At 42.4% G+C, this 27,492-nt stretch overlaps 1 protein-coding gene across 1 annotated transcript; it reads right to left on the bottom strand.

The window, feature by feature from the left end:
• Window positions 1-3: 3 nt before the first annotated feature.
• Window positions 4-27,082, bottom strand: ift70 (intraflagellar transport 70). Its single transcript, XM_063221424.1, has 19 exons — window positions 26,931-27,082; window positions 26,480-26,545; window positions 26,123-26,332; window positions 25,755-25,811; window positions 24,713-24,848; window positions 23,782-23,886; window positions 23,229-23,357; window positions 22,379-22,428; window positions 19,276-19,428; window positions 18,433-18,498; window positions 17,704-17,757; window positions 17,419-17,484; window positions 16,621-16,697; window positions 15,637-15,847; window positions 14,572-14,643; window positions 12,201-12,304; window positions 5,205-5,283; window positions 3,000-3,129; window positions 4-1,252 (listed from the first exon to the last, which is right to left on the bottom strand). Exons 1-19 carry the CDS (start codon window positions 26,982-26,984, stop codon window positions 1,116-1,118), a joined length of 1,956 nt encoding a protein of 651 aa, XP_063077494.1. The 5' UTR covers window positions 26,985-27,082; the 3' UTR covers window positions 4-1,115.
• Between the last annotated feature and the right edge of the window lie 410 nt (window positions 27,083-27,492).

The following is a 27,492-nucleotide window of genomic DNA, read 5'->3' as shown; positions in this document are numbered from 1 at the left end:
GCATGAAGACTCCACTCTCCTGATGGTCTGAAGATTCTCATTCATACAGGGCAGAGAGAGAGAGAGAGAGAGAGAGAGAGAGAGAGAGAGAGAGAGAGAGAGAGAGAGAGAGAGAGAGAGAGATTTACAAGCAGCTAGAATTATTTTTCGTGCTAGCTCGACTTCACCACTGGATCCTTTTCCAGGGCCAGAACAGAGTGGGGCTGTTGGGTGAAAGGTGAAATATTTTCAAGCTCCAGAAGGCCAGTTGCTCAGACTCACATCCTTGACACTCTGCTGTTCACACCATTCTCGCCCCAAAACATTTCCTCTTGGGTAATTTCCAAACATTCAAAATAGGCTACTCAGACTTTCTTCTTATTATTATTATTCTTTTATTTTATACTTTTGATCTGATATGATGTACAAAGATGTGATATAAACAGTTGTTTTTACTTTGTTTAAAAAATAATGTACTCTTGAGATTTTTTGCATTTCTTTCAGAGAAAAGCAAACAGCACATTAAAACAGGAGAGAAACGAATGCTTTTAAAACAGAGCAAACTTTCAACCTCCAAGAGTAATAAATAGTGATGTTTTCAATGTGTAAATATTGAGTTTTCTCCTTTTTTCTCTCCTGTCTCAATCCCGCCAGCTGGAACACACACACAAAAACACAATGGTGGGTTTCAAACAAGAGCACTAAACTCTAAATAATGCATATTCCACTGCAACTCAAACTATTGGCTGTCAGACCAATACAGGATTATAAAAAAGATGAATTGGAACTTGGTCCCCATATCTCATACTGCCAACATTGCTGGCATTATAACACAATCATGAGTGATGCACTGGTTGTGAATGGCCTATTTGTCCATAGTGATGGTAGTTACTGTCACACAGCAGACTGGCTTTGACGACACACACATTCGTCTCCTCCTCCTGTGACTTTGAAATGACACACGTGTCCAAAACAACAGAGCGTGTCACAAACACATTTGGATCCTTCAGTCTCTGATGACACCTTCAGTGAAATCCAGTGATGGATAACTCCCCAGTGATGAGATTGTGAAAGAGCAGTTTGTGTGTTTATGTGAGGGAAAAAGTAAAGATGCTGGTTGGCTGGGTGTGGGGGATTCATTGGTTCCAGCCGATGACTTCATAGAAGAGGGCCTTGAGCATGCGGGACTCGTAGGTGACAGTGTTCTTGCCAATGTGCAGCCGCTCCTCCTCTAAAGGCTGCTCTATGATGGCCGTCACATCCTTACCATGCACTGCAGAGAGAGGAGGACACACGGGGGAGGAGGGGGAGGGAGAGATGGAGGGATGGAGAGGGAGTGATGGATGCAAAGAAGAGAAGGATAGATTTAGGGAGAGAAGAAGGGAGGGAATGGAGGGAGTGACGAGAGGAGGGGAGGATGGGGAAGCAGAGGAGAGATGGAGGAAGTGAGGAGAGAAAGGGAATGGAAAAGAGAGAAGAAGGGAGAGAAGAGAGAGAAGGATGAGAAGAGAGAGATGGAGGGAGGGCAGGGAAGGGTTGAGAGGATACGGATGAAGGGATTGGGAAGGAGAGAAGGGAGAGGAGTGGAGAGGAAGGAAGGAAGGGAGAGGAGGAGGCAGAGAGGGAAGGGCAGCAAAGGGAAGATTAATTATGCCCGCTGAGATCGTCAGCTCTCAAATTTAATTATCACCTTCTAGCAGTGCCAAACCCCACCATAACACACACACACACACACACACACACACACACACACACACACACACACACACACACACACACACACACACACACACACACACACTTGCCAGAAACCAGGGAAACAGAACCACACGACTCAGGTCCCAGTGGAAGGAGATGGTAACAATGGCGCAGTGGTGGTAGTTTTGGGAGATGAAACGTTACTATAAATAGCACAAGCACACGGTACCATCTGGCTTCTCAACCAGAGTCACCATAACAATCTTTTTTTTCTGTTGACTAGATTTATAATTAGGACATCTTAATAGGTTAATCTTGTCATCATGTGAATTTTACTTCTTTAAAACATGATGTTCAAAAGAAGTAAAGAAATATTTTTATACTATACTAGTGTTATTAATCCATTCAACGCTTGACTGTTGAAAACTGTGGCAATATGAGTCCACAATCTCTACAATGATCCAGAGGAAGTAACTTTCATAAACACCAAAGAAAAGTGCCACCTCTTTTGATTATCCTAAACAAGACCACTTTTTGAACCATACTCTCATGCACTTGCGCTTACACTTTTTCCCACTGATATCATGCATTTCACAAGAAATATAAATGTTTGGACAGCCCCGCCATTCAAACCCAGCCCAGTGCACCCGGAGTCTACTGTATACTCCCACTGAGCCAGAATCTGTTCTGCGGTCCGACACCACTGCTCCAGATTGTGCACTATCGAACACAAAGCCTTCCCCACGAATTCCCAAGTCAGATATGCATGTCAAGAAATGTCTTCTGTTCTGAGTGCTTGGACCACCCTGACACCAAACTCAATGGACTAAGCGGTTCCCAAACTTTTCCAGCGGGGACCCCCTTTTGGACTTAATTATTTTTGCGATCCCCCCCACCTACCATAGCCTTAGCATTACCTGCCAGTTTTTTTGACGATAATATTGATAGATTTTTCAATAATAGTTTGTCTGCTAATATTGATAGAAATCCACCAGACACCAAATACATCTATTAAATACCATACAAGTGAATACAAGTACCTTTTGTCCACGATCCACGCCCCCCCCCCCCCCCCTTCAGTCCCTCTGCGACCCCTGTAGTGGTCCCGACCCCCAGTTTGGGAACCACTGGACTATACACTCAGAACCAACTGTCTGTTCGCACTGCTCCTGCTCCTGCACTCATTAATCACATTTCCCATAAATTCCCAATGTTACACTTCCCAAGAAATGTCTTCATGAGTTGCTTGGACCACCCCAACACCAAACCCAGCGGACCTGACCCGGACCGCCCCAGGCGGCACGGCACGGCGCAGCACTTACGTTCGCAGTGCTCCAGGAACTGGATGCAGTCCTGCACCACGGTGTCCCGCAGCATGATCATGTGCTTGCTCATGTTCTCCAGCAGCGACAGGAAGCAGCGCTTGGCGTAGAACCAGGTGTCTGTTCCCAGCTGTCATGGGCAGAACAGAGAATCAGAACAGAGAAAAAAGGTGATAATTGGATAAGGGTGGATAGGTATAGATATCTACGTATATCTATACAGACTATTAATGTGTGTGTGAGTGTGCGTGTGTGTTTGTGTGTGTGACAGGTTTGTCTGTGTGTCGAAACAGGTCAAACTCTAACCTCATGTGTACGAAAAAATAAATTGTTTGTGCTTCAAGAACATATAACACTGTATGTCAAAAATAACAGCATGTATACAGCAGTATGTAGTATTGACTAAAACAACACTGATGATAATGTGAATGGTTAATGACAAGACATAACACCAAGAAAAATATATGAATGAAGCACACCAAGGAGGAAGGGGAGTAGAACACTATGTATTTGTTCCAAATTGTGTGCAAAACAGATGAAAGTGGCAATGATTGGGCAGCCCCCAGATGGTCTGTTTATAACTGTGTGTGTCTGCGCGCGAATATGTGTGAGGGGATTCAAACCCCGCTGGAATGATAACATCAGGCACCAGGGTGGTGATGCAATTCAGCTGGGATTAGCTCTAGATGGTCAGGTCTGTGCAGCATGCGTGTGGGCTGCAAATGATTTTGTTCTACACCAATCCCGAATCGGGTTTTGTGCTGTCAGATACTAGATAGAGAGAGGTATAACATGACACGAGGTTGCCGTGGCAGCCTGCCGCGGCGCGTTCCAAAACAACACGTGTTACATCAGAGCTTCCCACTATGGGGTGTAAGAAAACAACACGGCTGTTTGTCTTGGCAGAGCCACGCAGAGCTCAGGAGAATATAGGAATGTAAATGGCCTTCTGGATGCTGTTTGCTCAGCTGTTACGGGGATGGGAATGGAGATTTGGGTGGGGATGGGGAAGAGAGTATGAGCTAGGGATGGAGATTTGGGTGGGGATGGGGAAGAGAGGATGAGCTAGGGATGGGGCTTGGGCACTGGCGTGTATGTATGGACAGCAGGCTTCTATTGTATTCCATTCAACAGTTTTGAAGCATCTGCGATTGATCTGTGAGGATTCTTCCGCCCTACCATTCTGGATTTGTACCTTAGCTATGCTGATCGGACAACGGTCAATCAAAAGAGTTCTAAAAGAATTCTAACTGGCAATCAAACCAATAAACAATGCTCATTGGTCATTCAAACTATTTAATAGTTCTCTAGAAACAAAGGGTCAGTCAGAATTTTTTTGGGGGGGGATTGTTTGAAACGGACAGGAAACTACCGTTTGCACAAAATAGAGTAGACTCTGCAAAAATTGGCAAGGAGTTACATTGCTGAAAGTCTCCCATTGCCATGATTGGAAAATGGCGATGTTCTTCCAGTTTCAGGCTCTATTCCCACCCCCCCACATTTGCCTCACTTTAGAATCACGTGTACAGTCACAGTGTCCTTCTGTATTCAAGTCAGTGGTTTGGGGCTTTGCATAGGGACAGGCAGGATACGGATGGGATAAAATGGGGAGTATTGTAAAGGATGGGGATTGTGCTGGGGATGGGGCTGGGAAAAAAGAGATGGGGATAGGGATGGAGTAAGGAATATTGGGATGGGTTCAGCCACTGAGCTCTCGCTGGATACAGCCAAAGATTCTTTTCATTCTATAATAGGCCGTCTCTGGTACAGCTATGAGAATAGAGTGAGAGCTGGGGATAGAGAAAGAGTTGGGGATGTGATAGGGGCAAGGGCTGGGAATTTGGATGGAGATATAGATACTGTATAAGGATGGAAAGGGAAGCATAGTGCAGACATAGTGACAGGGCTGAGATCGTATGGGCAGTTAGAGCTGGGAAGCGATGGGGCCTGAGTCCTTGATAGTGCACAGTGGATCCTGGATACTTTTAGCACCACAAAAAGCTCAGACACAGCTTGTTTCCCCAATGCAATTGGGAAAATAAGCTCTGTGCTTCCTTGCAGTGCTTAAGACTCCCCCAGAGATGGCTAGCTGGCTGGCTGATGCAGGGGTGCCAGTGGACCGCTGGGCGTCTTGTTGTTACTAAAAATGATGTGGCCTGCCTACTTATCTGGGCGATATTGCAAAAAGCCTTAGTGTGCACAAACCTTTTTGCTGTAAGGTTCCAAGCTCTTGATGACGCGGGAAATGCCAAAATCATAATTCCCCTTGGCACAGTACAGCGTCCTGTAGACACAAAAACAAGATGTTCTCGTCTAGATGCCTTTTTATTCCAGCATGCTGTTGTGACAGGCAGAATGCCTTAAATAGCATTTTTTATCTAGCATAATTAATGATACCTTATTCACTCTTATCCAAGACACAAAAAATGGGTCTTTCAACACAACCATGCACATAAAATTAGACCTGCATGAGTATTTGTATTTTGTGCATAATGGAAAAATAAATGTATCCAAATTCTATTCTACACGGTTTTTTAACACACTTACTGCCTTAAAGAGAGCATTGTTGCCTGGGTTAATTTATGATCTCTTATGCTTCCATATTGAAGACACACAAATGAGACTTTCAACTCATTAACATGCAAATAAAATAAACACCTGCATGTGCATTTTTCATTTTGTACATAATGGGAAAATGTATCTAAATTTTGTTCCACCCTGTTTTACAATACGCTGGCTGCCTTAACCCATTGATGCCTAAAGTAACTGCAAAATACGCCTGCTGAATGCCTAAGCCCTTGTTAGGAAAGTTGCCCTCAGCCTATAAAAACCTAAATATCTTTGCCTCTGATGCACATAAAAACATGAAATAAATTGCATTTAAACCCTAAGACCCTCATGTTGCATTACAATGTGTTCATTCAGCAGTAACATAACCACATTTTTCTTTTTAAAAAGATAAAATCTCAAGAGCCTGAATGCAGCGTATATGTGTCTCCAGGCACCAAATGTTAAACAACGTATACGAGCTATCAAGCTAAAATGGGTTGAATAGCATTGTAACCTGGTTTAACATTTGGTGCCTGGAGACACATACGCTGCATTCAGGCTCTAGAGAGTTTATCTTTTTTTAAATAAACATGTGGGTATGTTACAGAGATCTATCAAAAAAAATCTGTAGTTTATTGAGCCTGAGCTAGAACACTCTAATAGTCAAAACAATGAATATGAATGTGAAGAGAAGGAAACCAAATAACAGAGACATGCACAGTACATTGGTTTTGATCTCCTTAGTGAGTCGATGGCCTGTCTGGACTGTGGTCGACTGTCTCTCTGTTCCACAACTTTCAATGCTGCACACTGTGCAAATTGCAGTAGCAGTAATAGTTGCTTTCAGCAGTTTCCACTCTGTGCTAATGATGATCCAAAGCCTGCAGCCTCCAGCAGGACTGTGGCACTCACCCAGGTTTACAATGCATAGACGAAGCACCCTACACTACATTGCACTTAGCAGATGCTTTTATGCAAAGTGACTAACAATTATTTAGGTAGAAGGTATTTAGTTACACTTCCTGTGAAGTTGCAGTCCCAGTGTGAGGTTGGGTACCTTGTTCCAGGGCATTTTAGGCATGCATGAGCCCTAACAGCCATACTATAATGGGACTTGAACTGGCAACCTACAAATCCCAAGGTCAACTAGGTTGTGTTTAGATTCTTAACTTATTTGGCAGGGGGCATGTAAAAGGCAGCTCTAGACTAGTGCCCGAATTAGCTGTAAAGCTAATGTTGTACATCTGTGGTCCCTGGGCAGGGAGCTATAAAACAAATACATTAAAAACATACTCAATATGTGCCCTGCTGTTGCCCCTACAAGTTTAGTGGGGTCGTAGGCATGTGCATTTTTTCTCAGTCATTTCAAATTTGTGTTAAAGTTTGGTTTTCACTCCCAAGTTGAAGTTTATGGTCTATAGAACAATTTGAGTTCGAGTGTCAAACACACAGACAACAAAATGGCCTGCGGGGGGCGCTCTAAAATATATAAACTGCTATAACTTTTGATTAGTTAAACCAAATTTAACATATGAGGTATGCATGGATTCAGCATGAAGAGGAGGAGCTGGTGAGCTAAGTATTTGGTTACCAGATTAAAGACACACTATGTAATAAACACACTTTTTTTAAGATAAAGGGTGGAAATGCCCTCCAAGTTGTAATGAAACACAATTTATTGTTACAAGTTATTGTAAATTGAGCCTGGTATACCATTCAACTTGATTTGTTCAGAATATCCCTGAAGCACAAAGATCTAGGATACTTATACGCAAATATGGCTGCATAAAGCCTATGTGATATAGGACCCAACTTGCAACTTTGAGTTTATGAATTTAGGATCACGAGTATCAACTTTTTTCGATGAAGCCATATTCTATTCACACATAAAATCACAAAAAAACGTTATATCTGGAAGAAAATAAATCAATAATAACAATAATAATAATAAGACTGCATTTCCGGAGAGACAATGCTATTGGTATGCTTGCGGATTATGCACACACACACACAGAGCTGTTGTATACACACACAGAAACACGAGGGAAAGAGATAGAGGTGTGTGTGTGTGTGTGTGTGTGTGTGTGTGTGTGTGTGTGTGTGTGTGTGTGTGTGTGTGTGTGTGTGTGTGTGTGTGTGTGTCTGTGAGAGAGAGAGAGAGATGTGTGTGTGTGTGTGTGCGTGTGCGTGCATGTATCAGGGGTGATAGTGAAAAAAAATCCTGAGCCTGAACTTTTTTCCTGGTCGGGGAGGGGGGGCCGGGGGACGACGGGACATACTGCATATGAGACGTAATGTAGGCCTTATTATTATTCAAACACATTATTCAAACATTTAAGATAAATGTTTTTTCAATTTTTGCATTATTTCTATAGTGTTATTCACGAAAACACAGATCATTTCCCTGTTGGTAGGCTACAGCACTTGGCTGAAAGAAACTGACCACCACGTTCAATTCTAGCTGTAAAAACGAATACCAACGTATGCAGTTAGAAATGCATTCTAGGCTTGTGATGTTGCACTAAAGTTATTGAGGTGGGTATTGAACCAATGCAACATTTCAACACCAGAATGCATTTCTGAAAACATGGTGCATATTTTTTACCACATTTGAATTAACTGAAAGCTACATATGTAGCAGCCATACCAAGACAGGTCAGTTAGGAGGCAATACTACTCCAAAGTACAGTAAACTTACACTCTGTCCAAAATAGAGGAGGTGATTACCAATTAAATGAGCAATACTTTTAAATGACATGACATTTGCTGCAAGCTGATAAGTTTCATTTTCATTGGGACATTGCTCATATAACTTGTATAGGCTACTGGACGTACGTTTAGATAGCCTACTCGTGGCCCCATGGTCTACCTATAACCACAGATTGTTTAAGGGCTGTGCTATAACCCCTGCCTTTCCGTTGTAGGGAAACGCCCTTTAATTACCGGTACATGATATTTAGGGCACAAGCGCATGATTGGCTACATGCAGGCCCACGTTCACATCGCATATTTCGACTCCACGGATGACAGAACCAGTGGTTATTACGGACAGGACAGTATAGCCTGTGTGACTACTGCGCGACTTTCGCATTGGGTTGTAGTCAATTAAAATACATGAAAATCACTCGCGTGTACACACGCCCATTACAATGTACGAGTTGAAAAGATAACAGAAAGCAACAAAAACAAAGACAGGACCGAATTAAGCTACATGAAAATAGCACAGGGCGTGAAGATAAGATGAACATTCACTGCATATTGTCTAGGTGACACCGTGGTGGCCACATGAACGCAAGCAAAGTATTTGAAGTTCATGAGAGTCTGATATTGACAATTGCCCCCTGCCCGAGAGTAGGGATTAAGTAGCCCAGAGCGTGCAGACAATACAACCTGTGCATCGTGCGTGGAATAACTGGATTCGATTACGCAGAAGGGCTACGACAGGGAGCGCGCGAGAGAGAAAGGCTGTGTGAACCTGTGCGAGGCTGTTTGGGGGTTTTCACAGAGCGCGTTGGTTTAGTCAGCATAACTAATATAAACATCTCCCTGAAATCAGTTTGACACGTGGTTTGTCAGGAATGACGCAAAACACCATCCCTCAATCAACAGTAGACCAAAACCCACGAACTCAGCTCACACTAGCCTACAAGGGGTGTAGGGGCTAACTAGGCTTGCCAAACATTAGCGATCCAAGCATTCCATTGTCATTTGGACATGTCGCAATGGTAGCCGCTATTCCAATGCAGACCACATTTACGCACTACACCTAGAAAAAAAGTATCATGCATAGCATAACCGTTTTGAGCATACAGACTTTTTTTGAAAGAACGTCCATCTCCATCATTGTTTGTCAACATTGCGCAGTCATTTAGCGCACATAAATGAAGGAAAATAGACGAACCTATTTCAAACTCTCACTGAGCCCGTTTATGCGCATCAATAAGCCGTTTATGGTCAAGTTTTTTGGAGTAACCTGCGCAAGGCAAAATCATTCGGGCCCAAGCCAACATGCCACAGTGGGCAAATTAATAACTAAATGGCCTTACCTTCAAACGTTTTCTTGATCACAGAATTTCACTAGTATTCCACTGACATCCACACGGTTCAACACACCCATCACAACTAGCAAGCCATGTGGATTTGTGCTAACAATAGTTGCTAATTTTTATCGGAATCCAATATGGTCTAGACTTGGCCTATAGTACTTTCTTCCGTTTCTTCAGTATAACGAGATGCCATTTTTGGATTTGCCTCCGTCGACAGTGAAAATATCTGAGAAGGGTAACCAGTAGGGGCCTAGAACTCTCTTTACTGTGCATACTGACAGCCAATCTACTTCTCCTTTCACTAGAACTAGAAGACTGCCGCCAGTGATGTGGTGAGTGACTCAAGAGCAAGACGTAACAAATTGATACATTTTTCAGTAAGATGTCGGGATGATACAAACAATTATGGGCTGCTGCTCATTTGGGTTCCTTTCGCGTCTCTTACAACAGGCTGTTGCGCGCTCATTTATTTTCACCATACATTAATGAAGGCCTACGCGATAGTTTATTATTTTATTAATTTTGGGGAAATTATTATTTTATTTTTTTCTACAGCCACGCTACGCCGGATTTCCGGCGCGGCGCCGGACTGCTATCACCCCTGATGTATGGAGATGCTTCAGGTGCCTTTCAGCAATGGGTGGGTAGGGAGAGGTAAGGGTGGGATTCGAACCTGCAACCCTCTGACAGACCAACACCCTACCCAGTAGGCCACTGCCACTTACTGACAGCAGAGGTCTAAAGTTCTACAAGGCTGCATGTGTGTGTGTGTGTATGACTGAAGATTCTAAAGGTGACAGTTTGGCAGTCAATAGCTGAGTAATATGTGCAGCCTTATTTTTACGCTGTCATATCTCCAAAAGTTTTGCAAGTTGTCAGATGATATTGACACAAATGGCACAAAGCTGCTCTTCATGTCAAAGCTGAGATCACTTTTCTGGGCCAAATGATTCAGTCAAAAAATGGACATATTCAGGCNTATGCGCTGAGCTGTTCTAACTGCCACAGTTTGTGACATTATCATCTTGACCATTCTACCATTCATTTCAATTAGGGGGAAAACTGAGGAAAAACAAGTCTGGTGAACGAATGAAAGGGGGTAGGCCAGCGAAAAATACTCTTTTCGAGCCGTTCGTTTTGGTACTCGAACCGTGTCTCTATCTCAAACGCTGCAACGATTCAAAGCCGCCGTACTAATGAATGACGATTCCCATATGCCGAGGTGAATAGAAAAATGTAGAATAATAATAAACTGATAATGAACAATTAATATGCTTTCCCGCAAGCATACTAAATAAACTGTTGGAGTAGAATTAGTATGCTTGCTGGGGGCAAGCAGATTCCTTTGGCAAGCATACTAAATAATAGGCCTACTATAGGATTATTTCATACATGGTAGACACAGTCATCTCCTCTGGGAACTGTCCATTTGTTACCCACGTAGTTGACAGGAATGAAAATCATTCTTATAATCTGCATTTGCCAGAAATGCCTGCCAAGCTGGTAACAAATGAACAGTTCCCAGATTTGGACTACACCACCAAAGAAATGCAGTTGCCAAAGATGTTTTCCAACTAGAGGTGAAGTGCAGCTGTTTTTGTACTTGTACAAATAGACCTGCCAGATCTCGGTGCAAGTGCATGAAGGCAGAGTTAAAGTGCACACGTCTGTGCAAGTGCACATACAATTTCTAAGACTGACCACTGACTGTTTTTGCATGTGTTCTCTGTCATAGTTATTGTAGAGTGGAGTATTGGAATAAATGTTAGCCCTATGGTCTTCTGTTTACTTTTTGAATGCAAGAAAAAATGATGTTCCCCATAGTATTTATCATCATCATCATCATCATCATCATCACTATTACTATTATTATTATTATTATTATTATTATTATTATTATTATTGATTTACTTTCTTCCAGATATAAAGTGTTTAAATTGTGAATAAAATGATGGCTTGATTGAAAAAAAGCTGGTACTCATGATCCTAAATTGATATACTCAAAGTTGCAAGTTGGGTCCTAAATATCACATAGGCTTTATGCAGCTATATTTGTTTATATGTATCTTAAGTATATGTGTGCTTCAGGGATATTCTGAACAAATCAAGTTAATTGATAACCCAGGCTTTATTTACAATAAATTATGTTTCATTGCAACTTGGAGGGCATTTCCACCCTTTATCTTAAAAAAGCCCGGATTTAGCTGTCCATTGGCTAAAAGTGTGTTTATTACATAGTGTGTCTTTAATCTGGTAACCAACTATTTAGCCCACCGGTTTCTCCTCTTCATGCTGAATCCATACATACCTCATATGTAATCAAAAGTTTATAGCAGTTTATATATTTTAGAGCGCCCCCCGCAGGACATTTTGTTATCTGTGTGTTTGACACTCGAACTCAAATTGTTCTATAGACCCTAAACTTCAACTTGGAAGTGAAAACCAAACTTTAACATCAATTTGAAATGACTGAGCCTATTACGACCCCACTATTACACACTAGAAGGAACACCACAGCAATACACATACAGTACAAGGATACAAATACCACATGGCAATGCTTTCTGAAATTGCTTTTCTGAATTATCGTGCTAGATCTGCTCACCCTATGACCAGGTTGACGATGCACAGGTGGAACACTTTCTTGTCTGGGTCATCATATGAAATCTGCTCCTCCTCCTTCTCAATCTTCCTCATCAACTCTTCAGCCTGGTAACACAACCGACAAGCACCAATCAGACTACACCAGACGTGGGCAAACTCAGGCCCGGGGGCCACATGCGGCCCCCTGAGCCATTTCATGTGGCCCCCAAAGCCTTTCCCAGAAATACAACTTTTAAATCCAAATTCTGAAGGTTACTAAACATTTTTAAAATGCTAACAAAAACAAGACTCTTGCGAATTTAAGATGAACCAAAGACAGACTTTTTCTAAATACATTTAATTACAATGTGCAGATACATCATTGCTGTCAAGTTATGTCAGCGTACACTATGTACAGTTGAGGACGATATCATTAGCCCCCCTCCTGAAATTAGACATTTCTCTTGATTTCTCAGTAAGAATGACCATTATTAACCGTTTCTGTTATTCTGAAAACAAATACACTGATGGAGATAATGTTCAATGAGTTGAATTTGGATTTTTCTATTGTTACGATGAGTTTAAACAAAAAAGGGCAAAAATGACAAGGACAAAATTATTAGCCCCCTGATCATTAATAGTCAATATGGCGCCATTTATGAACCAAAACTGACAACAGGCTCTGATAAGTTGCTACCTAGGTTGGCACATGCCCCCCTAGGGATTTTGGCCCATTTCTTCACTGCAAAGTGTTCTAGCTGGTCCAAATCGCATGGATGCTGAGCATAGAAATTAACCACAGACTCTCAGTGGGATTGAGGACTGGACTATGAGCGGGTGATTCCAATATCATGGTTTTAGTGTCCTTGAAGAACCTCTGAACTAATCTAAATGTATGCTTTGGGTTACAATGTTGTTGGAAGACCCAGCAATCCCGATTCAGACCCAGACTCCCTGTGCCTGAGGCTGAATAACAGACTAAACTTGATGCCCCACCACTGTGTGTAACTGTGGAAACTGCTTGGCCTCATTAGACCAAAGAAGCATTGGACACCTGCCTAGATGATTGTTATTGACCTGGCCTCACCTGGAGTTTTTCCCCCACCAAGAAAGACAGTTGTTAGGGCTTGTCATCATATTGGGCTTTGGGGCCATCATCACAGAAGAACCCCTTTACTAAAGGCAGTGCATATCAGAGTGTTATTGAGCTTTGCCTGTGAACATTTGAAAGTCAAAAATGAGTTTTGAACATCTCTGCTTTCATCTGATGATATTCAATTGCACCTGCTTTGATGCATGAATTCTGCTTCTGTCAGGTGAAGAAAGGGATAGGCCTTGAATCGTTATAAGATGGTTTCCACAATTAAACATGGTGGTGGATGCATCATTCTGTGGCAGCCTCAGCCACAGGAAACCTTGTTTGGGTGTACGGCACCATAAAAACTGAAAATTATGATAGAATGTGGAAAGTGACCTTGTAAAAATATGCTCGTAGAGGGAGCTAAGATCTTCACTGGATCTTTCAATAAGATAATAACCCAAATCTTGCATCCAAAATAGTTCAAATGTTCTTCAAGGATACTAAAACCATGGTCATTGAGTGATACAGACCTCCATCCTTTAGATAGTATTTGAAGAGTGCTGAAAATGAATGTCCATCCTCAACATCCATGCTATTTGGACCAGCTTAACTATTTGCGATGAAAAAAATGGGCCAAAATCCCTGGTAGGACATGTGCCAACATAGTTAACACCTAATCAAAGTGCCTGGTGTCAATTTTTGTTCATAAATGGCACTGTATTGACTATTAATGATAAGGGGGCTAATCATTTTGTCCTTGCCATTTTTACACTTTTTTTGTTTAAACTCATTGTGAAAATGGAAAAGTCCAAATGTAACTTATTGGATACTATCTCCATTGTGTATTAGTTTCCAGAATAACACACATTTATTAATAATGATCATTCTCAATGATCAATGAAGAGATATGTCTAATTTCAGGAGGGGAGCTAATAATATCGTCCTCAACTGTATATCACTGACACAAGTTGTCTGTGGCATCCGGCCCTTCGGTCAATATTGTAAACCCGGCCCTCAGGCAAAGATAATTGCCCACCCCTGGACTACACAATACCGTCCAACATCTATTAAACTCAGATAGAAATACCATACGTATATAGTACTAGGGCCATCAGACTTTTTACATGAAAGAAATAATTTAACTTGTTAAAGCTATACCTTGCTATTTTGAATACACCATACAGACACAGAAGTACAGTACGTTCAAATACAGCAGGGCTGAGTTCATATACTGTAGCCAGGTAATGACATCCTATTGAACACTGGATATAGCACCCAGACCTTTTACAGTCAGTGCTGAGGATCTACTCACCTCTTCATTCTGGCTGGTCATGATGTACGACACACAGAGGTTGGCCAGCACTACTGCACTCACATTCAGGATCTGGGAGAGGAAGAGGGGTGCTTAATGACAGCAGAATAACACTCAAAGACGTACTGGAGGCACTGCACTATGAACTGCAAACCAAGTGAGGAGCAATGACTCGATCTTGCCAGAGGAAGGAAAATGGAATAGTTCACCTGAACAGGAAGACTACTAGGAAATATACTGTAGGTATTAAAGGTTTCACACCAGGCCAGAAGTAAGGAAATAGTTCATCTGAGCAGAGATATACTTGGAGGCATTCATATAAAGCACACCAGGACAAATCCTCCAAATTAAACACACACAGAGAAGACATGAAATGGAAAAGGCAAACAAACAACACTCCCATGCTGTCAGATAAAGCACTCTGCAAACAGCAGACACAAGCATGGGCATATTATTCAGTATGTCTATGGGCACCGGACTTAGTTACCGAGGGCTTCCTTTTGCATGGACACTCCTGAATGTTACACTGTTCCAACTAGTGGTGGGGGAAGGGATAACAACAACATTTGTACTGGAACACATGCAAATACCCCCTACATAATTTCATAAAAACTTCATGAATAAAATAAGAATTAATTTTCTTATTCATCTCTTATGTTTCAAGATTCATTACAACAACATTGGAGCATTAGAAACACTAATAACTCCTGCCATACTTTTCAGCAATAATAGACTAAACTCTCCCAGCACCTGTTCATAAATGCAGACAATTGTATTTGAAAAATGCAGATGATGGACTTTATTAAAGTAAATTGTTGGTGAGCGCTGATGGCCTATTGATTTAAGTCTAAAGTAGATCATTAAAGATGACATTAAGACAATAAAGAAAATAATGGAATGTAATTCCATAATAACAATCTCATAATAATGCCTCACATTGTTGTGGTTCTTGACGATGGAATTGTAAAGCCTATGGCTTTCTTGTATATGTTCTTATTAATCATTATTATTATTATGATTATTATTATTATTGTTATTATTATTATTATAATCATCACAACTCACGTTGTCGTAGTGCTTCTTGACGATGGGCTCGTAGAAGCCTATGGCCTCCTTATACTTGTTCTCCTGCATGAACAGCACGTGGGCCACATTCAGCTTCCAGGTGTCGTGCTCTTGGCAGAACTCCACCGACTTCCGGAAGATCTTTTCCACCATGCTGTAGTTCTCCCGGTTCCAGTAGATCTTGGCCTGTGCCATCAGCACCGGGATGTACCTGCAGAGAGGGATACCCGAACAGGAGGTTAGTGCAGTGGTTGGTTCTCAACCCTTTTTGGAATAAAACACCCCTTGACTTGGTCGCAAGATTCCCAACACTCCCTTTTGACCTCATCATAAGCCTGCCAACGCCCTCATCAGTATTAAAAAATGAAATAGACTAATACCCCCTAAAAGACAACTAAACACCACCCCCTCTCAGCTGTATCCTTCTCAACACCAGGTTAGTTGATGGATAGGGGACAGGGGTCTCCAGTGAAGAGTACAGGCATGTACCTGGAGAGGTGGGGGGGGGGGGCACCCAGACAGTTTAGGACATAGATGGACATTTAATACCGGTCTGTACTGTAGGCTGACTGAAGGAGGACACCTGAACAGCTTAGTACATGGATAGGGGACAGAAGTCTCCTAAAGGACACTGGGATGTACCTTGAAAGGGGACACTTTAGGGCACAGTTTAGTAAAGGCTTCATATAGGAGCCTACTCACTACTACGCATCACCCTTACTACTCCTAGCAATTTCTGGAAGAAGCTAAACCACATTTCACTATCCTATGTTGCACTGTATTCATGTATCATGTACAGTATATTGTGTTGGCAATTGTGCCAATTATGTTGCATCTAATACAATGTTATGCAATGTAAAATACTGCAATTCAGGTATTTGATTTGTCATTATGGGTTATTTACCTGTAGGTTCCCAGATTCAGCAACAATAAACTCCCACAGAAGCTGTGGCTGTGCCACTGAGGAACACTACCGGTACTCACTTCTCCAGCACTTCATCATAGTCGTGTAGAGCCTTCCTGAGGCCTTCATCATCCCTTGTCACTTTTGCATCCTGTACCTGTGTAGGGGACAACAGTAACAGTAGTGTTGTTGATTGTGGAAGCTTTTACTTTACTTTTACATAAGTAAGTAAGTATGCTATTTATTATCCCACAGTGGGAAAATTCATGTGTTGCAGCAGTAACATCCATACAGCTTGTGCAAAAAGCAGACCACATACATACAGACATGGGACCAAGAGGTAACAAATATATAAGATAGATATAAAAATAGAGATGCTATAGAAAATAGAGATCTTTCTGTTAAAAATAAGTACATTAGTAAAAGTGCATTGGCAGCATCTTAAAAGGAGGAAGAGACTAAAAATGTAAAATTAAGTTAAAAAGAGGGAGTCACTAGCATTGTCATTAATCATAATCATTATCACCATCATCATCATCATCATCATCGTTATCGCAGGGTTAGTTACATGCAACCAAATCTACCTTCGGGTATAAATAAAGTCACCTGACCTTACTTTACCTTACAATAACAGTAACACACAACACTGACTTGATAATGAGTTAGTTGAAAGACCAAAGGGTTTTTTTGTTTTTTGTTTTGTTTTTAAAGGCGGGTCAAGCCCTAGATTTTCTTGTGTAAATCATTTCAAAGTAAGGTTTTCTCTTGGCTCCCACTAGGAGGCTCCACTATGCAAACACTGGAAGGCTGTGATCTTTGCATATTAATGTGAATATTTGGGTGAAGTAAAGTAGGCGGCCAGGAGCCAAAAATGTTACCTGTTTAGCTACCTTCCGTAACTGGTCAGTTAGTTTCCCCGCAATATCGTCTAATTTCCTGAAAGCCTACAAAGGAACAAGCACAACAATAATGTCAACTTATACGATTATATCATTCCTGTGACATTTTGGTTACCTAGTGTACAAATGAATTAAAACACCAAAAGCGCACAGCACAGACAGTTCCTCACTTTATATCAGTTCAGCAATAGAAAGGTACTGTAACATATCACTCCTAAACTACATCAATAAAACCTACAGGTTTTAAAGGTTCTCTGTATTTACCTCTTCGGGAGCTGTTTGGCAGGTGAGCATGGCATCTAGAAACTCATAGAGATACTGTACAGAGGGGGAAACAAAACAAATAAAAAGTTGCATTCACCTTTCATTAGCAATCACCATTAACATAGCAGCATGTTCCCATAAAATGGTTTATGTTTTTTATTTTCACACACCCAAATAAACTTCCACTAACATCTCCCATATGTTTCTTACAGTAAGTGACCCAGGCAATTTGGGGACTGGGGGTTCACAATGACTGAATAGCATTTGTACCCCATTCCACATCTAACCCATTCCTTGCTTAATGTTCCAAATGTGATTACCAGTGCAATGGGAGATGCACCGCAAACTCCGATTGTGAATGGCAAAGCCAGACAGGACAATCGATTGATATCAATTGATTGGACTGTTTCACTAGACAGAACTAAATACTTTATTCACGTCCCCATTCATCCAAGTAAGCTTGTGCCTTGGGACAGAAGGCACTCACCTGGACAATAAAGCCTAAAAGGAGCTCATACATGATTCAGCACACAAGTGACAGTGTACACTAGAGATAGTGTGGATGCATGACTGTGTGTGTGCATGTGTGTGCACACAATACAATAGTGAAAATGTCTGTACAAGTGTGTGTGTGTGTGTGTGTGTGTGTGTGTGTGTGTGTGTGTGTGTGTGTGTGTGTGTGTGTGTGTGTGTGTGTGTGTGTGTGTGTGTGTGTGTGAGAATTCATACCGGCGTCAGGAACTTGTATGTTAAATGGGCGTTTTCAGCCAAGACATCAGCAGCCAAGTCAAAGTACTAGAGAGAGAGAGAGAGAGAGAGAGAGAGAGAGATCAGTTTTAATGATCTGTACGTCATTTTCCAAAACAGAAAGAGGCTCAACAGAAACACAGTAGTTATTTTCTCTGGACCAAATCCAGCAGAGCTCTAATTGAAACTGCAATAACACACAGCATGGAAACAACTTTTAGGGAATAAAAAAAAGCTTCCCATGCAATATTTAGGCAGGGAGGCCTTCAACATCACTTTCCCAAAATGGGAGAATAAACATCCATATTTAATGGCCAATTCCTTGAGCACTGGCACTCGTTTTTATAGACTAAAACAGCAGATAGAACTTGGAACGCTGATGGAGAGCAGAGGGGACGGCTAGGGGGTTGTCTTCTTAGTACTCATTGTGCTTTTCATGTTCTAAGTTGTTTTCCCTGTGGAACAGACTGGACATTTGCAGACATAATGGTGTTGCCATGCATTTCTATGGAGGACTTAAAAAAAAAAAGATATTTGTTGGGCTTTTCCTGCCTTTATCCGATAGGACAGCTTGAGGAGACAGGAAAGCAGTGGTAGAGAGAAATGGGGAAGGATTGGGAAATGACCTCAGGCCAGAATCGAACTCAGTTTCCTGGTGTAACAGTGCGGTGCCTTGACCCCTTGAGCTACAGCCAAGGACCTATTAATGTGTTATTTTTTCTGACATATCCTCAGATGATGTCTTCTTACTGTACATCCTATAGTAAGTCGTTTTGAACAAGTGTAATGTAAAGTACCACTGCGCAACGTAAAGCAGTTGCTCACCTCAAATTTGCAGTAGAGGAGGAGCAGGTTTCCGAAGGTGACTGGAGGGAAGGGGTTCTGCTGCAGCAGGAAGGCCAGCTTCTCAAAGCCCTCGCTGGGCTTGGAGTCCATGTTCATCAGGGCCTGGTTGTGCAGCGTGACCGGATCCAGCTCCTATAACGAGTATGGACACGAGGACGAATAAAGACAACAACTGCTAGAAATGCTTCAAATTCACTTAGGGTTGAGTATTGTGACATACACACAGACACTAAGTGAAAGAAAATGAAATACAATGTGAATGCAGAATTGATACTTTAAATGACATAATTCATGACCAAGAATCAATGACGTTGAGGACTGTGACATTCTGTACACACAGAGACACCAATGAAAGAAAATGAAATACATGTACAGTAAGATCATGATAACCATTTTTTTTAAAAACAGTTTTGCATTAATGGTTGAATGTGTAGGGATTGTGGCCTGGTCATGTTTCTATTACATTTCCACATCACACTTACATGCAATGAGATAATATGTAGATTACGTCTCAAATCACAAAAAAAGAAAGAAAAGGAAAATGAATCACACAATGTGTTGCAGAGACTCAGGTCTCCATGGCCAACTCAACTGATAAAACACAACAGCAGGTGGCAGTAGTTCACTATGAAAATATTGATACAAGAAACATCTCTCCTGTTTGTGAATGACACGTCTCATTTCGTTTGAGAGCGTCAGAGCGCAACATTGGTCAATGTTTTCATCATAGCAGATTCATTCACACAACTAAGGAACACTTGTGTCCACAAGCTTTCCAATAACACTGGCATAGTATTGCAGGCGGACTCCCATGTTTAACCAAAATTGTCTAGTGAGTAACGAGTAGTAAGCATAACATGAGTAGTGACATATTTTTTTATTATTTTAATTTAATTTTAATTTTAATTATTATTATCATCATCATAATTAATTAAACCTGGCCCACCAGAACGAATTGGGGAAGGTATTGCCATGACCCTGGGTGCAAATCCAACTAATAAACTACCTCCTATCCTTTTCCTGTATCTTGTAGCCTCTTGCCTCTGTACTGCCCCACCTCAAAGAAAACAGTCAAGTTTCCTCGCTGATAACTAATGCAGAAGAACTTTTGGGGAGCCTGTCCCCATTCAGCATCTGGACTGCAAATGAGAGAATGACCTTTCAATTGTGCTGTTGCAAGATATTCCAGAAAAACTTCGATCATCAGTGATGTCAAGCCTTGCATAACAAGGCCAGAGGGCCACAGAAAAGTACGGGAGGAAGTAGTCTGTCTGTCTATCTGTCTGTCTGCCGGTGTGTATCTGTTGTCTGTAGGGGGCACCATACATACGTACACTCAGTCATACACTGTTTGGCTAATTCACAACATCATGCACATTAGCCAGGAGGCCAAGCTGCCATCAGTGATTGTTCTTCTTGTTTATTATTTTGACTTCTTTCACAGAGTGGCACAATATATTTCTTGAAAGTCAAAGAATGCGCGCACATCAGTGGCACAGGTGCTGGACCAAACGTAAGATAACTGAAAAGAAAATAAAGGTCCGCAACACTGTTAAATGCTCCCAAATATTTAATGGCACGACGTTTCGGACTAACCTTACTTCATCAAAGTGCAACTGTAACTGCAACTTCTGTGTTGCACTTTGATGAAGGATGGTTAGTCCGAAACATCGTGCCATTAAATATTTGGGAGCATTTAACAGTGTTGCGGACCTTTATTTTCTTTACAATGTATTTCTTCACACTTGAAAGTACGTAAATAAACACCTTTGCATTTGGATTACTTAGGTGGTAACCTGGCAATATCTTCCCCTGTGTTTGAAGTGTGAAGAAAAGAGAAAGCGTGTGTTTGTTTTTGTAAGTGCACAACTGCGCTTGTGTGTTCAGGGTGCTTCTGTTCACGCTCTATTTGCTCTGGGTATTTGGCGGTGAGTGGCAGTATTAACTAGGACATGTTCCGGCAACTTGCCGTCATTCCAGCCAACACACACACACACACACACACACACACTGTTTGTACCATACTTCTCCTCTCCTCTCCTCTCCTCTCCTCTCCTCTCCGGCAGGCAAGCCCCGGCAGTGCGGCCCCACAGGGGATGGAAAAATACCCTCTCTCCCGCTGCACACCTGAGCCCCCAAGGAGCTTCTCACTCCCAGGTATGCTCCCAACTGATGTGTGAAAGGTACACACCTCAGGCCTTTTCCACACACACGCACACGCACACGCACACACACAAAAACAACCAGTTTCATCATAGCAACAGTCTAGCACAGTGCATGGACATGCCGAGGATGAATCCATCAACTTTTGGTGACGTTCCTTTTGCAGTACAGAAATATGGCTATCTCTTACAGTTCCGCTGAAAAAGTGTAGATATTCTTCCTTCAGTGTGAAAGAAGCTTTTTCAGAGATGAGAATGTTGGGGTCACCGTAAACTGAGCCAACTCAAGGGGACCACTGCACACGGATGGCTGGCTGAATAAAAAAAAAGACAAAAAAAAAAAAAAAAGACAAAAATCCCATTTCACAGCCAGCCCTCTAATCTCCTGGTCTGAAGGACCACGACGGCACTGTCCCCCATCCCTGCTCCCGTCCATCCGTGTCCACTACCCGAAATGTCAATGTGCGCTTGTCTGTTAATGTCAGCCTGGATGACATGCCACTGATGGCGCCTTGTTTAGCCCGCCGCAGAACCGCCCTCCCCATCCCGCCGCCGTGTGCGAACGAACACGTTGTGACCTAAACCGCCGAATTAATTAGCCGACAACACAGAGAGAGGGGGAGAGAGGGGGAGAGATGAGGGCTCAGATATGAGCCGCTGGCTTATCTCCTCTCCCCCACGTCGCCCACCAACAACACACTGGCAGTCATCGCCACCGATGGAGAAAACAAAGTCAGATGTGTGAAGGGGATAGCGTCTGTCAAAGAGGGGGAAAAGTACTGGGGTGGGGAGTGCTGGTGATGGACAAGGTGCTCAACGATCAGACAGACAGGACAGGACAGGTGCACTTGTTGATTGCCTCTTGGAGATAAATCAGTCGGAATGGAGTGACAGAGGGTGTTACAAATTAAAAAGTTTACCTCTTCAGATCTGGGGGGCATGTCAGTCAGGGCCTCTTGGGCGGCGTCATCTGAGCAACACAACAACAACATCAACGTGTCACAGCAATATATTAAAGATAAACTTTATCCAGGACAGTGATTCCTCATCACAGATTAACCCATTGACGCCTAAGGCACCTGCAAAAAAGGGAGCCCTTTTTAAGAAAAGCTACCCTCAGCCTATAAAAACTTAAATATCTCAGCTTCTGAAGCACATAAAAATATGCACTAAGTTGCATTTAAACGCTAAGACCCTCATATTTCATTAGAGTGTTGTCTCAAATCTCGAGTCTCATGTTGCGTAATGCAGTTCCAGGCGTGAGGGCCAATGTTGCGCAACACAACATCAGGCATCAATGGATTAAAAGCTGTTAGAATAATATTATGATTACCAAACTGCCACATAAATATTGAAATTAAATATTGATATGGTTTCGATAACACAGACAAGAAGTGTTAAAGTAATGTGTGGGGAGGGTATTTTCAGACTGAAATGCAGGGGGCACTGGAATGTGAGTGACTACTCCAGTAGATGGCTGCATGTGTCGAATACAACATGGCAGTGCACCACCATTGGGAAACCAAAATAATAATGATCTCCTCAGGAAAGCAGAGAACCGCTCTACTGCTTTCCAACAAATAATTTGGACACATACATACTGGAGAACAAGTTCCCCCCGCCACAGAGGCTTTCAGTTGTGAAATGAAAACACACACACACACACACACACACACACACACACAGTTGGCCGGACAGGACACATGAGTGACAGGTGGGCTACACTACACGTGATGCTGTGGATGGACTGTATGTCCTTTTGGCGCTCACAGTTCTTCAGCTGGTACTCGATGGCCGCCTTGAGGTTGAAGGCCTCGATCAGGGCCGTCTCGTGCAGCACCAGCGTGTTGCCCACGCTACGCACCTCGATGCCCTCCGTCGTCATGCCAACACTCAGCTCTGACAAGAGTTGAGGGGGGGGATGACATGACAGAAGAAAAAACAACATCAATCAGTTTTAATGAGTTAGCTTTTGTGGAGGAAAAAAAACACCAAAATGGCATGGACGGACCTACGAGCAGTGTCTGACAGCGCAAGGAAAGGGGGCATACTTAGAGGTGTTATGGCTAGGTTTTTATGTTTAATTTTAAGGAATGGCATATAAGTCAGGAGAAGATATTAGCACTTCAATTACAATTCAATTACCACTCAGTAATGTATTACTAAAGGCTCTGTGTGTAATGCATTTGTCTAATACTGTGGTAGTAAAGCATTTGACAATTACAGTGTTCCACTGGTGAAGTGTGCATTATTATTTCATCATACTGTTTTGATTCATTTGATCTGCATAATTAATAGAGATCAGGGATGTCTTGACACATACCTGGATGTTCTCGTATGCCACGCTCTATGATCTCTGCGATGTACTTCAGAGCTGATGCGTACTGTTTTAGACTGTAGTGGCAGAGGGCAATATTGTATGCCAGATCTAAAACACACAACAGAGGGGAGAACACACACACACGCACGCACAAGCACACACGCACACACGCACACACACACAGTTCAGACTGTGGGCTATTTTGTATTTATAGTTCTACACTATTTCTGAGCAGAGGCCCTGGCTGGACCATGTTGTTCTGCTCCAAGTCCAAACCCATACAAAAGGCTGGAATTGCTACCCTGAGGCGGGCTGAAAGAATGCTTGTCTTGGCACCGGCTACACTAAAGCACAGCTCTGCAAGGGTGTGGGTGCTTGCATCTTCCTGTGCACTTTCTGCTAACACACAAGGCTGTGGTTTCGAGGCGGAGGGGAACATTACACACCCCGCACCCATTCACATGAAGGGTATGGATGGACGGCAGCCATTTGTGGAATGGACTTTTCTCCCCCTTTCCCCTCCCCTTTTTTTCCCGATTTCTTAAAGACGTATGCAAACACATGTTTCGATGTAGCATGATGCATGCACAGCCTCATTACACTGATGCCAACCAAAGGAGTCATGGACATACTGTTCTCCAGTCGTCAGGAGAACAGTATCCTGCAGAAGAAACCATTGCTGTTACACATACACAGGACAAGCATATCACAATGCATTTATTAAACATGGGCAAATATGAGCACAGGGGTACGTGCATGAGCTCATCTGGTTAGAATAAATGGGTCATGCGTTGTAACAGTTTCCACCCGTCATGTACGGCACATGCTTGTTTTTGCAGGTAGCCTGACAATATATTAGCTGAGCGGATTAGGTCACATCTATCGTGTTCAAACAGAGACGTGGGTGGATGATCCGTCCAGCTTGCCTGCCTACCTGGCTGGTAGCCCAGCACCTGCATGGAGGACATGAACTTCTTGCAGGCCTCCTCGTACTCCCCCTCCTTGAAGAGCAGGCAGCCAAGATCCACCTCGTAATCAGGATCGTCCTGAGGCAGCTGCTCCACCAGAGTCTGAGGAGACAGGGACATGAACAAGAGGAGGCAGAGTGTCATGTTCCCGGCACACTCATAAAATCTCCACCACAACAACAACTGCACCACAAACAAACATTATAATTAGAGCTCTAAGGAGACCGAGACAGCGGGTAGATCCAAAATGTGTTCACTAGATAGTGTAATGCTTTGCAGCAAACAAACCTATGTACCTCTGACCCTATGTAGCTCTAAGTGAGTAAACATTTGGATGTTGAGTGTGCCTTATTCCCAGCAATCAATATAACTTGTTTCTAATTATATAACATACAAATTACTCTCAAGAGATCCAGGCTGTGATGGAGTGTCCATCACTAGGGTTCTGGGTGTGTTCTGACCACTGACTTCTATACGTCAGTGGTTCTGACTGTCGCACCACCGAGCCTGGCTCTTTGGTGTAGTGGTCAGAGCCTGAGCAGAGAGAAAAGAATAGAAGAATAGCAATTCTTCTTTCCTCTCAGGCCCGAGTTTGGGTTCAAGAACGTGTGGGGCTACTCAACTCTCCTTCGCTACACAGCCATTTCTCTATCACACGTTGAGCACTTGCACGTCTACACTTCATATTCTGAGTGAAAAAGTGCATTCCCACTGACAATTGTCTCGACGTAGTGCACTGTAAGGACCTGGGTGATGTAGTCATGACGGGAGTGTCACAATGCTGTCATAGTCAGTACTACTGACTCAGTAGTTGCCAGTAGTAGTCTACATAACTTAATGGGAGGAACACTTCCCGAAGTAATGAAAATGATTTACCTTACAAATATGCAAGTTAAGCTTGAATGCACTTTTGGCATTGCATGATTGCATAATAAGACACAGGTGCAAAAAAAATGAATAGAGACCCCACCACCCGTTAGTGGCAAATGATATATCACATCAATTAACCTTGGCTCCAGCGTACTCCTCTTCTCCGTATTTTATGGCAGCTTGCAGTTTTATCATCTGAAATAAAAATAAGGATTATGGGTAAAATAGCCAACACAGCTATTTCTGAGCAAGCAGAACAATTGTATGCGCTCTATAGTGCCAAAGACATTTAGTATAATACTGATGACAGATCAGAGAGAATCAATATTAATACAGAAATACAGAAATACGGTAGGCTAGTGTTCTTGTACGCAACACTTAGATGAGCCATCGGATGACATTCAATCACATCACATTTAGAGAACGTTTTCTTTTGAAAACGGCTAGAAAAGGGGACATTAAAAAGTTACAAATGTGTAAATACATCTGCAGTATTAGACACATACTTTAGTATGACTGGTTGGGTTATCCAGGAGAAACGTGGCTTTCATGGCATCAGAAAAAGCACATGCTCCATAGAGAGACTGGGCATAGTAGAGTTTATACTCCTCCACTTCGGGATGTAGCTGTGTAAGCTGCTCATAGCACTCTGCAGCATTGGTGAAGTCCTGGATGTGGTAGTAGCAGTAACCCAGCAGAGACAGTGCAGCCCTTGACTGAGAAAAGGGCAGAAAGGAACACATAAAAGGAACAGAGAAAATGACAACAACAAGCCTTGTTTCAATGGGTTAATGAATATACAGTATATTTCATCGGATAGTAAGATGATGCAATGGGTATATCCCATCCTAAAACAAGCTTACCTTCATTTGTTTTTCCAACTCGTTGTTTAGTATTTGGATGGCATCTCCATAACGTCCATCTTTGATCTTAGAAAAGGCATACACTCTTATTTAAAACGAGAATCCTGACGTGCACAAACATTCACTCAACTCCATTTTTTACAAGTCCAACTCTACTGTCATGCATGTTGTCATGCTAGCCAATAAGTAAGCATCTATCACCATGGTAGTAGCCTTGCCTTTCTAGCGACTAGCGAGCGGTCTCTAAGAGCAAAATGTAGAATTACCGTGCACGCTTATTTGCACTGTGGAACAATGTAATAACCGCGCAATTACAATAAGCAAACAACACAGAATGAGAGTCTATACACGAACTACAACAACGCTGTTAGCTAGCCATTAGGTTAGCTAAAGATAACTGGGAGGATGCAACATTATTATAGCTCGCTGTCGCTGTCTTGGTTCGACTCACCATTTTGTAAACAGTAGCCGTATACTCCCCGTCCTTTATCGTTGTCAGTGCCATGATTTTGTTCAAACCAAACCCACTCGTTTGCAAAAGAATAACCTTTCAAGAGGACAGCACTACCAAGCAAGCAATGTTTAGGAGCTACATAAAGCTGTGCAATGGTAACCTTGGCAACCTCACCGGAAGCGGACTTGGAGAATGATGGGCATGTTCACGTGGCCAATAGCGTGCCTTGTGGGAGTTGATGGAGGACCTCTGACATGATTATCTTAAAAACTTTGATAGCCTACTTTTACCAGAGATTTTGATAAGAAGGTCTAAACTGTCTCTGCTTTTACTGACATAAACAACATGAAGAACATAACCTTGTCTTTGAAGTGGTGTCCCACCTCACACCTCAATGTTCAATCCTTTTTTTTTTTCAGACAATGGACCACTTCATCTATTTGAGGAACATAAAAACTGAAGGAACTCTCTCCAATCTGGCTGTAAGTAGGCCTATTCCAAATGAATTGGTGCAGTGGGCTATGGTATGAATAAGATAAACATACACTGTGCAGGAAAT

The sequence above is a fragment of the Engraulis encrasicolus genome, chromosome 2, assembly GCF_034702125.1.
Source record: "Engraulis encrasicolus isolate BLACKSEA-1 chromosome 2, IST_EnEncr_1.0, whole genome shotgun sequence".
Lineage (NCBI taxonomy): Eukaryota > Metazoa > Chordata > Actinopteri > Clupeiformes > Engraulidae > Engraulis > Engraulis encrasicolus.
The sequence above is the reverse complement of the archived record's forward strand: the minus strand, read 5'-3'. Positions and strand labels throughout refer to the sequence as shown.

What these genes read in the sequence shown, in the direction of transcription:
- ift70 (XM_063221424.1), bottom strand. Translation starts at nt 26,984, where the DNA reads ATGGCACTGACAACGATAAAGGACGGGGAGTATACGGCTACTGTTTAC. An exon ending in CGGCTACTGTTTACAAAATG is followed by an intron (nt 26,546 to 26,930) that starts GTGAGTCGAACC and finishes GCCTTTTCTAAG; the next exon opens with ATCAAAGATGGACGTTATGG. An exon ending in TCCTCTACTGCAAATTTGAG is followed by an intron (nt 18,499 to 19,275) that starts GTGAGCAACTGC and finishes CTCTCTCTCTAG; the next exon opens with TACTTTGACTTGGCTGCTGA.